This window comes from Schistosoma mansoni, chromosome 6 (genome assembly GCF_000237925.1).
Source record: "Schistosoma mansoni strain Puerto Rico chromosome 6, complete genome".
Lineage (NCBI taxonomy): Eukaryota > Metazoa > Platyhelminthes > Trematoda > Strigeidida > Schistosomatidae > Schistosoma > Schistosoma mansoni.
Genome location: NC_031500.1, coordinates 16,575,432 through 16,588,199, shown reverse-complemented (window position 1 = coordinate 16,588,199; position 12,768 = coordinate 16,575,432). Strand labels below are relative to the sequence as shown.

The following is a 12,768-nucleotide window of genomic DNA, read 5'->3' as shown; positions in this document are numbered from 1 at the left end:
TGTCAGTGGCACTTGTTCTTACTCCTAAATCTTCCTCAATAGAGTGTGAAATATGTTTGCAGTCAATTCTATGTCTGACTTCAGTGCTTCGGCTTGTATGTTGTCGGATACTACTGCTTTCTCACTCTTGATTTGTTTGATGGCCATCCTGATTTATTCTATCGTTGGTGGAGTGACATCTATAGGAAGGTCTGTAGTCGCTACTCCGATGTTTGGTGGATTCAATAGAGCTGGTCTGTTCAGGAGTTCCTCGAAGTGTTCCACCCGTCTGTTCCTTTGTTCTTGAATCTCAGCGATTGGCTTTCTTTCTTTGTTCCTGACCGGTCTCTCTGATTTACTTTATTCCCCTGTCAGTTTCCTCGTTGCGCCATATAGTTGTTTCATATTTCCTTCTCTCGTAGCTTTCTCCGCTGTCGTTTCTAGGTCTCCCACATATTTCTTCTCGTCAGCTCTAATGCTTCTCTTCAATTGATTGTTTGTTTCTGTGTAAACTTTAATATTTCGGTCTATCAAACTCATACAAGGTAGAACCCTTGCATTTTACGTTAAGGAATGAGCAGATTTATCGTTTATTCGATAAATATGAGTGAAATTTTCTAAAGCGTACATATTCATTCAGAGAAATATCCAATCGCAGTAAGTGGCATTGATACTGAGTATTTTAAAGGCATACTATCTTAGAGTATAGTTCATCTACTCATTGCCTGTGTAAAAATAAAAGACTCTATATGAAGAGAAGTCTTTAGCTAGGGAACAAATAAGGTGAAATATGTGTAGTGTTGTAGGACCTCAGAATTGAACGAAACGTTAAATAATCTGACATTATGTTAGAATTTATATTGGTTATTAATAAAGATATACATTATATATCTAGTCTAGTTGACTTGTCCTTTTAAAGTTGGATGAAAAACATCTTTTTCAGTTTAGAAATAGTGATTAACTTCTTAACGAATACTTTTATTTGACCTTGAGTAAAGTACTTAAAAATTGTATAAGGATTGTAACTTTCGCTAAAGTTGAGCAAAGAATTGGATTCTTTTTTTCACGAAATCTGCTCTTACTGGTGAAATCTTGAAAAATGTGATCGATACATTTTACTTATCATTCCGAACGGAGGAGTTTCATTTTGACCTTGGTCATCAGTGTCAAGGAGTATAAAAACTTGATTTTATTTAGGGTCCACTCTGAATTCATAAATCATTGAAATTTAACTAATGATGAGAGCTACTGTATGGTAAAAGCCCTTTGCAGATGATCAATTTATGATTAATTATTGCGTTAATATTACTTATCAAGCTTAGTTTCTCTACTGTTAGTGCAATCTGAAGACTAGTGGATACATCATATTCTGGATGTTTTAATATTTCTATATCGATAGTAATTCTAATGTATTTGATACAGGTCTTTGTTTCATGCACATAAATTACTGTGTATCAGGTAATCTTATTTCTTTTTTTACCAAACAATCATGTACGCTTAAAGATAATACTAAAAGCATTGGAAGTATGGTGTTAATTGGAAAAGTACTGTACAATATATATATATTGCTGTATTTTCATCAGACTATAATAAATTAAACCAAATTGATTAAAGTTGGAGATTTAGACTAATGATCACAGTTGATTGATCACTGGGTGGTGATCAATGTCATACGTGTCAAGTCCTTCTTAGTGTTGATCGAATGCTACCGATCAAGTTTCAATGTGGCCACTAGTCTAGGTGGCTCGACACTACGTGCACTATGTTGAGATAAGATGGTGGTTAGAGGTGGTCAACAGGAAACTTAGCAGCCTGAGAGTTAAACAATCACAGCCATAACTGAAAGTAATGAATTCAATCCATAATAGAGTCATGACTGTTCATTGTTCAAAAGTTGCATTTTAAGATGAAAATAAAGAACATTCTAGTACTTCCTGACTTATAGACGTTCTGTAGTTTGTATCGATCTATGACGGAAACCAACTTTGGACTCAGTCAAGGTGAATCAACCTAAAAGTTCTTCTTTCATAAATAGTCAGTTAGTCATTTGTTTAAGTCAATAATTCAATAACGGATTACATTTGTCATCAGGGAAATTTTCTGTTTTTGCAAAACTATAGCTTGATTCATCTGATGACTGGAATAATTTGATACAAAAATCATGGGATTCAATTTCGTATGAAATAAAACAAGCCTATAATAAGATAAAAATACGATATGCTTTAATGTTTGAAAGAAATATCTATTGTGGACCATTTAGCATTTATGTATTATTAGAAAGGTAAGGACTTTATTTAGGTAATATTTAGTGTTGATAAAGTAAATATGTAGCATTTTGTATTTTTTTTTGTTGTTGAGGAATTTTACCGTCTTGCTAAAAATGTGACTTAACTTCCGTTGTTATAAATAGGTGTTGTCAGCTTTGAGGCATTTGAATTACTAACAGCTGAGAAATTCACTGAAGAAGTTAGGCCAAAGCATTCTTTCCGACGGCGGGACTAAACTTCATGGACGAGCCAATCATAAGCTTTCGCTAGTTTTCAAGGTCACGGCGCTAAGTTCGGTACCTGATGCTTACGTACGATCGGTTTACAGCGGATTTTAGAGAAGACGTGATAATTTAGCGTCTACAAGAGAAGTGGTTATTAAGAAGTTCCTATACTTGTGACTGCGGTACTCAAATGACTTTTTTCGCTCGTTCATGATCAAGGTTAAGACCCTAACCCTAAACCTTAACCCTAACCCTAACCTTAACCCTAACCCTAAACCCTAATCCTAACTCTGAACCATACCAACAACATTGAAGCTATATGGTTGAGGCCAAAAGAATTTCTGAGACCTTATCATGGCTCCAGAGGTCGACTACTATGGAGCCATATAGATGAATTCCTGTACCGTATGCACTATGATTTTAGAACTTACGAACCTATATCTGACCTTGAGAAGTTTTTGAGCCATGTAAAAGAACAGTATCCGCTTTAATTTTTTAGTTTTGTATAATATATTTTTGCTGTATACTGTCTTCTGATTGGCTAACATTTCTTAAGGTCATTTAAGATTCGTTCAAAGGTCGTCCATAAAGTTTAGTCTCGCTACTTTTTTTCCTCACTCAAGTTCTTAAATAACATGTTGAACTAGTCAGTATTCTTGGATGATTAAAAATGAATAGTATTGAGTTGAATGCAAAATTCTTGAGGTTTATTTAAGAGAGGAAATTATTGGTGGTTCACCAATTTAGTGGTCCGAGATCTGACTTCAGTTTGGGCGAACAATATGAATATGCCATGAATACAGATCTTCCGTCTACTTCTTCATGTCACACTTAGGCTAACCCCCTTTGAGTGACGGTATTAAGGGACCAAACAAAAATTAAGTTCGATTGATTTAAACCGTGTAACTGTTTACGCAGACATACGTTAAAATGAGAAGCAGGTAAACAAAGAGAAGCGGAAAAGGCAAGCGTGCCGATTTCTTTCGATAAAACGTGACTCACTATTTTTAGCCAGATAAAAATCAGCTTAAGAAATAATAAACAGGGTGAACGATACATATACGGTCAAAGAAAAACAGTTAATTTTTAAGCGAACAACTGACAAGTTAAAAATGTAACCCAAGATGGATAACTGGCCTATTCGAGTGCTAGAATAGTTCATGTAGGCGTTGCATGGTGCCAGACATCACGAAATAAAGTCAACTATAAGAGTAAATTTTCATTTAGTTTTACGATCAAGATGATAACATTTGAATTACAAAACTTTGCAAGACTCCATATTTTTGGCAAAAGTTTGACTCCTTTGTAAGCAGACAATATATACGCCAATGTAATGTATATCCTACTTGACTTCTTATGTATTCCGTCGATTTAACACATTTAGAACAACGGTATATCGAAATTCTAATACGGATTATATTTAGGGTACAGATATTTCAGACATGCTAGTATATTGAATGGCAGATAACCAAATTAAAGATCCAGAGACTATATACGGCATTGAAGTTCGCTAATACATCCACCCAGCATAGTAAGGTGACTTAGTTTTTATAAATCTTGCAAGAAATACAAAAAGTGAATAAACACATACCATGTATAAAGGATGATCAGGCTTATATGATTAATTGACAAAGGCAAAAAATGAGTGACTGAATAAATCGGAAGATTAGAACTGTGAAAGGATTTTGACCATATAAATAATGAATAAAGTTGGAAAACTAGGTAATTGTGACGCTTAACTTTTCCCAACAGATTTACATTGTGAAAAAAACCAGTGCCTGATGTTATAGAAAGTGTGGCCTGATTATCTATGTCTGTTTATTGATTACTTACTTAATTACGCCTGTTACCCCTCGTCGAGGAGCATAGGCCGCTCACCAGCATCCTCTATCCAACTCTGTCCCGAGCCTTCCTTTCCAGTTCTTCCCAGTTAACATTCATCCTTTTCATATCTGCTTCTATTTCCCGGCGTAGTGTGTTCTTTGGCCTTCCTCTTTTCCGCTTCCCTTCACCATTCCAAGTTAGCGCTTGCCGCGTGATGCAGTTTGGTGATTTCCGTAACGTATGTTCTATCCACTTCCAACGTCTTTTCCTAATTTCCTCTTCAGCTGGAAGCTGGTTTGTCCTCTCCCATAAAACACTGTTGCTGATAGTATCCGGCCAGTGAATGTTGAGTATTTTGCGTGAACAACTGTTTATGAATACTTGTACCTTCTTGACGATGGATGTAGTAGTTCTCCACGTTTCAGTTCCGTACAGTAGAACTGACTGTCTTGACGTTCGTATTGAAGATTCTCACTTCGAAGTTAGTTGATAGTTGTTTTGAGTTCCATATGTTCTTCAATTGTAGAAATGCTGCCCTTGCTTTGCCAATCCTCGCCTTTACATCTGCATCCGATCCTCCTTGTTTATCAACAATGCTTCCCAGATACGTGAATGTTTCCACCTCTTCCAGAGTTTCGCCATCAAGTGTGATTGGGTTGGTGTTCTCCGTGTTGTATTTGATAATCTTGCTTTTTACTTTGTGTATGTTGAAGCCTATCGATGCAGAGGCTGCTGCCTTCATCTGTATTTGTTCTTGTAGCTCTTCTAGAGTTACTGCCGGTCCCAAGCCCGGGTAAAGGAGGAGGGTTGGGCTTGGGGTTAGCGACCACATCCCGCAGAAAAACTAACTCACTAAAAAAATGCTAACCAGAAAAAATAACTCAAACCATTTAAACTTTGCCCTGGGAGTTGAAGGAATAATCATGACGCCTCATGATGAAAGCCGAGTTCCTTCGGAAGTCACGAGACCGATGCACCTTCTGACAACCAGAGCAACACTCTTTATTGGAACATGTCTGTTTATTAGATTTATATATATACTCTAATATCCTTGTAGGAATAAAATAAGACACTATTTTTATTTCATGTTTTACTAAAACAACTTACTTTTGTTATACTAATTCAAAAGTTCAATTATTATAGACAACCAAATCAACCATTATGCAAACGACGTGTAATACATGTAGATAAAAGAAGTCATTGGTTAGCTCATTGTGAAGGGAGATCTCAACAACGTACAATTAAATTTATAGATATTGCTATGAAATCATTTCGTGAAAAAGAAACATCTACTGGTATCCATAAACGAAATCATAATATTAATCAATTGGATAGTACTTCTGAATTTATGTAAGTAACTAGTGATTTGTTAATTTCAAATTAACAAACATTCAATTTTATTATCAGAAGGGGTTTTGTGGAGATTTCAGTATTTTCATAGTTGAAAGCGTGAGTCAATTGAAGCTAGACTACCAGAGAAAACCTGGAAGCACTAGACGGCCGTTTCGTCCTATTATGAGACTCCCCAGCAGTGCGCATCCACGATCAACTCACTGAAGACAATTGGTGAATGGTTATTCAAATTTCGTGGATCAGTTGAAGTTAGACATTAACACCGTTGGATGCCGGCTCACTGGTCTATCGGTTAAGTGCTCTTACGCGAGACTGCTAGGCCCTGGGTTCGAATCTCGCGAGTGCGGGATCGTGGATGCGCACCGTTTAGGAGTCCTACAACAGGACGAAACGGCCGTCCAATGCTTCCAGGTTTTCCCTGGTGGTCTAGCTTCAATTGACTCACGTTTTCAACTATTCAATTTTATCTTTCTTCTTTAAAACTATAAAATCAATCTTATTATTTCTATTGAATATAGGGCACATTTAAATCGTGTTTGGTTAATTGGACATGCTGGAAGTATAAAAACATTATGGTTAGATGTTAAACTTCAAATTTTATTATCTGGTAGTTATGATACAAGTATACGTTTATGGAATCTATCTGATAATACTAATAATCATCAACATTGTTTAAACCAACCAACAAATAAATTAAGTTTTAGAAATAGTCGATCCAAATGTATTCGAATATTTCATGGTCATACAGATACTGTACTTTGTATTTGGTTAGATCAAACGAAATTATGGCCAAAATATAATATCACATCTGAAAACCGACCACATTCATCTTATCATTATTCACATGACAGAAATAATAATATAAGTAATGATGTGAACAAAGATGAATTTAAAGCTACCTATCTATTTGTAAGTGGTTCAGTTGATTGTACATGTTGTAGTAAGTTGAATTCATTTATATATACAATTAATAAATCTTTGAATAATAACATTATATATTTTTATCAGAAGGGTTTTTTTCATGGAGATTTAGTATTTTCATAGTTGAAAGCGTGAGTCAATTGAAGTTAGACTACCATGGAAAATCTGGAAGCACTTCGCGAAACGGCCATCCAGTGCTTCCAGGTTTTCCATGGTGATCTAGCTTCAATTAACTCACGCTTTCATTATATATTTGTTTATTCTTTCATAAGAGTTTAAAAGTATAAAAATAAATTTTATATATAGTTGAGATCATGAGTCAATTGAACCTATACTACCAGGGAAAACCTGGAAGTACTGGACGGCCGTTTCGTCCTATTGTGAGACTCCTCAGCATAAATCTTAAATCAATCTTAAAAAAATGATTTCGGATAGGTATTCTCTTTAAGTCAGATTATTTAACTAAATAGATGATTTTAAAAGCTGCTTCTTCATGACCAAAGTTAACGAAGTGTTTGTCGTTTTACATTCACCATTCAACAAATATACAAGATAATGCTTTGGAGAGTAAATAGTTTTTTTTAGTGATTTCATTAATGGGTTTTGAATATTTGCTATGGTACTGTGGTGCGGTCTACTTATGTCCATATAAGTAGTATATGGTGATGGTCAGACATAGAATGTATTTTGGCAGATGATCGATAAGGAAAGAAAAGGAATGAAGCGCAATCAGTACGAAAATGCATGAACAATGAAATCAGAGAATACGGACTGATATTTGCAGAACGAACAGTTAAGATTGAGACAATTGATTGTTATTTTGCAAATTAACTGTTTACTCTATGGTTATCAGAATTTAGTGAGATATTCTGTAATTTGTGCCCCAATACATTCGATTGTCCCCACCCGTGTTCTTATTCACTACAGTACCACCTATAAACTCAAAGTTCATAAACAAGGTCTTCTTGCATTATTGTAGTTGTTATTTTCACTTGTTGTTTGAGCTTCATGTTTCTGTCACTGAACAAGATAGGGTAGAAATTTTTAGTGAGTAATCGATGTGATGGTCCACAGGTGAATAAATAACTGGGAAACGACTAGGAAGTTGTCACTGAACGTTCAAGTTTCAGATTTATCACAAAAGTGAGTTTGAATTGATCGACTGATATTATTAGGTTTCATCTAAGTAGACAAAACACAAGTTTACTGATCAGAAATCACGGAAAAACATATACAGCTTGATATAAGTGAGGTGGTAAAGATGAGCAGGTGCCAATTAATTGAACATCGAAAACTGATTTTATGTTGAATAATAGTCCTGAAATAAATATTACCTCTTGAATGCAGAAATAGGACGAAACACGCGTCCTGGATTCTACTGCTAACTACCATCCATCTCTGCTCATAATTAGCAATAATGATTTTCATCTAACGATTGACAGGATAAAACACCTTTTTATGTTTACTCTTATAGTACAATATTTTAAAGGTCAAAGATGATTTAGTTCAGTTAAATTTTTTTCCAGGTATTTAGATTTCTTTAAAGTAGAAAAGCATCATTTCGTTATCGCGCATAGTTATCTTCCAGCATAAAATATTGTACTTTTATTCAGTATTATTTTAATAATAATCCATTGATTGATTGATTTGATTTGATATGCCCCCAAACGCCCTGGTACGACCGAGAGTGGGGAGAGTCCGCTCTCCCTCTCGAAATGCTATCACATGACCACGTGTATACAGCCTCTGCTAGGGAAGTCCTACTCACTGCCTTCTCGTGGCGGGATGTTGTTCACGAAAGTGAGAGGATGGAAAGCGAATATCCGGCGCTCTAACCGGGTTGATGGACACGGAGGGTCCAACTAGGGGAGTTGGAAAACTCTCATTCCAAACCAATGGTATACATGGCTTAGCCCCAGTATCCTGAGGGAACAAATGGCGTATGAATCAATCGTTGGTCAACGGATACCATGGGACTCCTCACGATGCTCCACTGCCTTGTGGATCAGATCTTTAGGTCAAAGACTTTAGGTGTGGCCCCCTAAGAAAACCACCTGCTTCGTTCTGGGCAGCCAGTTAGTATCCAGCCCCTCACACAAATCAAATGAGATTTGTGTGGCGCATATATATCTGGTTCCCCTTGGTACCAATATTTATATGTTTAAATAAATAAATAAATAAATAATAATGATTTGATATACTACTTTAGTAGATTTTTGTTAATTGAATTATTTCTTATACTTGTGAAATATTTTATTTTTAAGTTTGGAGATTAGATGAACATAAACCATTATGGATTATGAAACATTCAACTCCAATCACATCAGTAGGTTTAAGAGGATACATCTGTACAACTGGTGAACATAGTGGACGTATAAATGTATGGAGAATTGGCAATAAAAAACCAATTTTAATAAAGGTTAATATTATTTAAAATTATGAATGTTTGCAATCATATTCATAAAATTAGTTAGTCATTAGCTTTCGAAAATATAACTGATTACTATATAAACTGTAACAATAATGATATTCTATTGTTGAAACTATAATGATGGAATGAAAGATGAGTTCATTATAAGTAAAGATGGATAGTGGCTAGCAGTGGAATCTAAGACGCGCGTTCCGTACTATTTGGGACTAATCATCTGGATGTACCTGCAAGTAGCTATCGGGACTCAGTAGTTTAGTGGATAATGCGATGGTGCTTGAAGCGAATGATACTAGGTTCGAGTTCCAGAGTGAACATCAACTCTGAGATGTAGGTATATCCAGCTGACGAGTCATAAATAGGATGAAACGCACGTCATGGATTCCACTGCTAGCCACTATCCATCTTTGCCTATAATGCTTGCGAATTAAGGTTATATCGAGGCAATCCATACAGTATGCACATATGTCAATTGCAGTCATAAATATCAGTGGGAATATTCAAGTAAACAATATCAAGTGAATTTAATGAATACATTACTTTGGTTTTATTCATTATCTTCATACCAGATTACCGTCTAGTTTTAAATGGTTCTCCAGTTAATAATACCACGATAATTAACTTAATACACAAATAATTATACTAAAGGTTGTAAGTAAAGTTTTACATTGTAAACCAGGAAATTAACCACAGATAATCACTGATATAACGGATGGTTTGAAATATTTTTCTCACTCTCAGGTATACTTCGATATTACGTTAATTCGTTAATAAGACTAATCACGTGATATCAAGACTAGGATTCACGACCCAAAACAAAGAATCAGATTAATACTAGACAATACCTTATTCAATACAATTACAAGCAGTTACATTCATTTGGTCCGGGGTAGAAATCAATGAGAGGGAAGGAAATCATATATTTAATAGTCAGTAGGCTAAGTGGTTATTTGTCCACACTCAACGACTAATCATACTTTACTTTCACTACCAAACAATTATACTGATTTAAACTAGTCAAATCTACATTTTATATGAAGAGATAACCCCCACAAATGTGAGAGAGTTGTCCACATCAGATAATGGATGAAGGGTTGGGAAAGATCATGGATCGATTGAATTTAGTCATTAACACTGTTAGATATTGGCTCAGTGGTCTAGAGGTTTAAGCGTTCGCGCGCGGAACCGAAGGTCCTAGGTTCAAGTCTCACGTGTGGGATCATGGATGCGCACCGCTGAGGAGTCCCATACTAAGATGAAATGGCTTTCCAGTGCTTTCAGGTTTTGAATGGTTGTCTAGCTCAGACCGACTCGTGAATTCGAATTTGAAAACATTAGAATAATATTCTACGTTGATCTATATGTATTGTACTGAAAGAATAAAGTGTTAAGAACTTGAATAATAAGCAAAAAAAGATAATGAAAAACCTTTTTTTTGATGATACACAATTAAATACTGTTTTGGTAACATCATTATTATAACAGGTACTAACTGGTCATACTGATGTTATTACAGCGTTACGGTTTGACAATTATCATTTAGTCACATCGTCTAAAGATAAATCTGTGAAAATATGGTCTATAATTGGAGAATTCTCTGAGTGTATAGGAACATTGGTGCATACTGGGTAAGTGGATTGTAACAATTAGGGTGCTATTTTATTTAAGTTTTCTAATTCTTCACTGTGATCGAATCAAGTTCCTTTCTTTCTATTAAAAGGAATGAATCCTATTAATATCCCAAACAAAATTCAGTTAGATATCCATTGAAAATCATGTTGATTCATGATACCAATGATCTTCAATAATCTAATAAGAAGCTGTGCCCAGTGAAGTTAAAGCGTGTCGAGTAAGTATTAGGGATTGGTGCATGAGACTAAAGGTATTGGGTTCGACCTCGTGAGGTGGAATTGTGAATAAGCACTGTTAAGACGTCCTACTTGGTTTTCAATGGATGTTTAACTTAGATTGGTACATGATATCAGTCGCATTCAATAATAGCTAGTAAGGTGTAGATTCATTACATGAAAAGTTGGTAACAGATACTAACTTAGTTCAACAGCGTATTGGTAGATGTCATTACGAAATAAGATTAAGTTGAAAATTTTCGAAAGTCATGAAGAACTTGACAGCTGATTCATCCAGGATTAGAATTTCGATAGAAACCACGATATTCAATTCTTGGAGGGAGTTTATAGTGAAACATTACTTTTGAAATTTAATTAAAGGTTTGTTTTAGATTAACTCAGTTGATTTTTAAGTGACATATAATATATAAGTTTCATGTTGATTAATCTTTTCAACAAAGTATGTATTTGTGATCTAAAGGAAAATCATATTTTACTGTATGGTTTGAATTTACGTTGTCTATTATCATAGTCTAAGTTGTCAGTACTGATTTACCTGGAAATATGTGTCCCGACCGTTGCTGCTACCTTGATGTGGTGGTCGGGCTTGCCTATCGTGATGAACCAATCGAGCTATACTGGCTGAAACAATCGTTCTTCAAGGTCCTACCATGCCAGACAGGTCGGTTGAAGAGCGGTAAGGCTAAAAGCAGCAAACCCAAGGTCCGAAGGCGAAGTTGTACTGCTGACCGTACAGAGGTGTGGCGGAAGTAAGATGTTCCCTTCAGACAACCAGCATAACAGCGATGCTGCCTTCCTACAAGGAGTGGTGGGGTTAGAAAAGGTGGACCCCAAAAATGCACACCTCACCTTATCCCACGGATATCCGTCTCCGGCGGTAAGGTCCTTTAAAGAATAGAGCTAACACAAAAACTGCCCACAAAAAGGTCGTGTGTGACCGACCTCAAGCAATTGTCCCTTGGGCAGGTCATTATGACCACCTCTAACCCAATTTCCTTTTCAGGTCCCTCAAGAAATACCCTTCCACGGTGTGGGCAATCGGGAAGTGATAACTGCCCTCATACCTCTAACAGCACTCGAGATCACTGTATTCAATCACTTGGAAATATGTGTTACATGAAATATTTCAACTACATTTTACTAATCAGTGGCTGATTAGCAAGAAATTTTTTAATTATTCAATACGAAATTCACACTTAAATAGTTTGCTAACTACGATATGCATATTGATAAAGGGAATTCAAAGAGTAAGGAAAGTTAAAGTATACAGTCAATTGATGCATTATGGAATAAATTGTTAATCATTATCCTAAGTGAACACTAATAACTTTGCTCTTTTATCTAGTGAAGTGTTATGTGTTGAATTGATCGACTTAAGAATTATAACTGGTTGTTCAGATGGTCGTATACGTGTGTGGAATTTGTTAACTCAACATTGTCAAAGAATCTTGCCGGGAAACTATCGTCATGATCCAATTATAAGCATTATGCCATTGGAAAATCGGTATGCTGTTTTTTAGTTTATGTTAACATTTATTGAATCTTTCATGTACAGTGAAAGTTCTTACATTGATACAAAACGATTACTTACTTACTTTCGCCTGTTACTCCCAATGGAGCATAGGCCACCGACCAACATTCTACAACCCACTCTGTCCTGCACCTTCATTTCTAGTTCTATCCATTTTTTGTTCATTCTTCTCATGTCTGTCTCCATTTCTCGGCGTAATGTGTTCTTTGGTCTTCCTCTTCTCCTTTGACCTTCAGGATTTCATGTGAGGGCTTGTCTTGTGACACAATTAGGTGATTTCCTCAATGTGTGTCCTATCCACTTAAAGCGCTTCTTGCTGATTTCTTCCTCCACTGGAATCTAGATGTTTTTTAAACACAATAAATAATGTACT

At 35.7% G+C, this 12,768-nt stretch overlaps 1 protein-coding gene across 1 annotated transcript in view; it reads left to right on the top strand.

Moving 5' to 3' along the window:
* Smp_131230 (hypothetical protein) overlaps positions 1–12,768 on the top strand; it is a gene marked incomplete at both ends in the record, with an annotated part of 33,738 nt that overhangs the window by 9,088 nt on the left and 11,882 nt on the right. The window contains 4 exons of the mRNA XM_018798419.1: positions 2,100–2,260; positions 8,840–8,987; positions 10,482–10,624; positions 12,210–12,368. Of these exons, the coding sequence (XP_018653363.1) occupies positions 2,100–2,260; positions 8,840–8,987; positions 10,482–10,624; positions 12,210–12,368 (611 nt within the window). The remainder of the gene's footprint in view (positions 1–2,099; positions 2,261–8,839; positions 8,988–10,481; positions 10,625–12,209; positions 12,369–12,768) is intronic.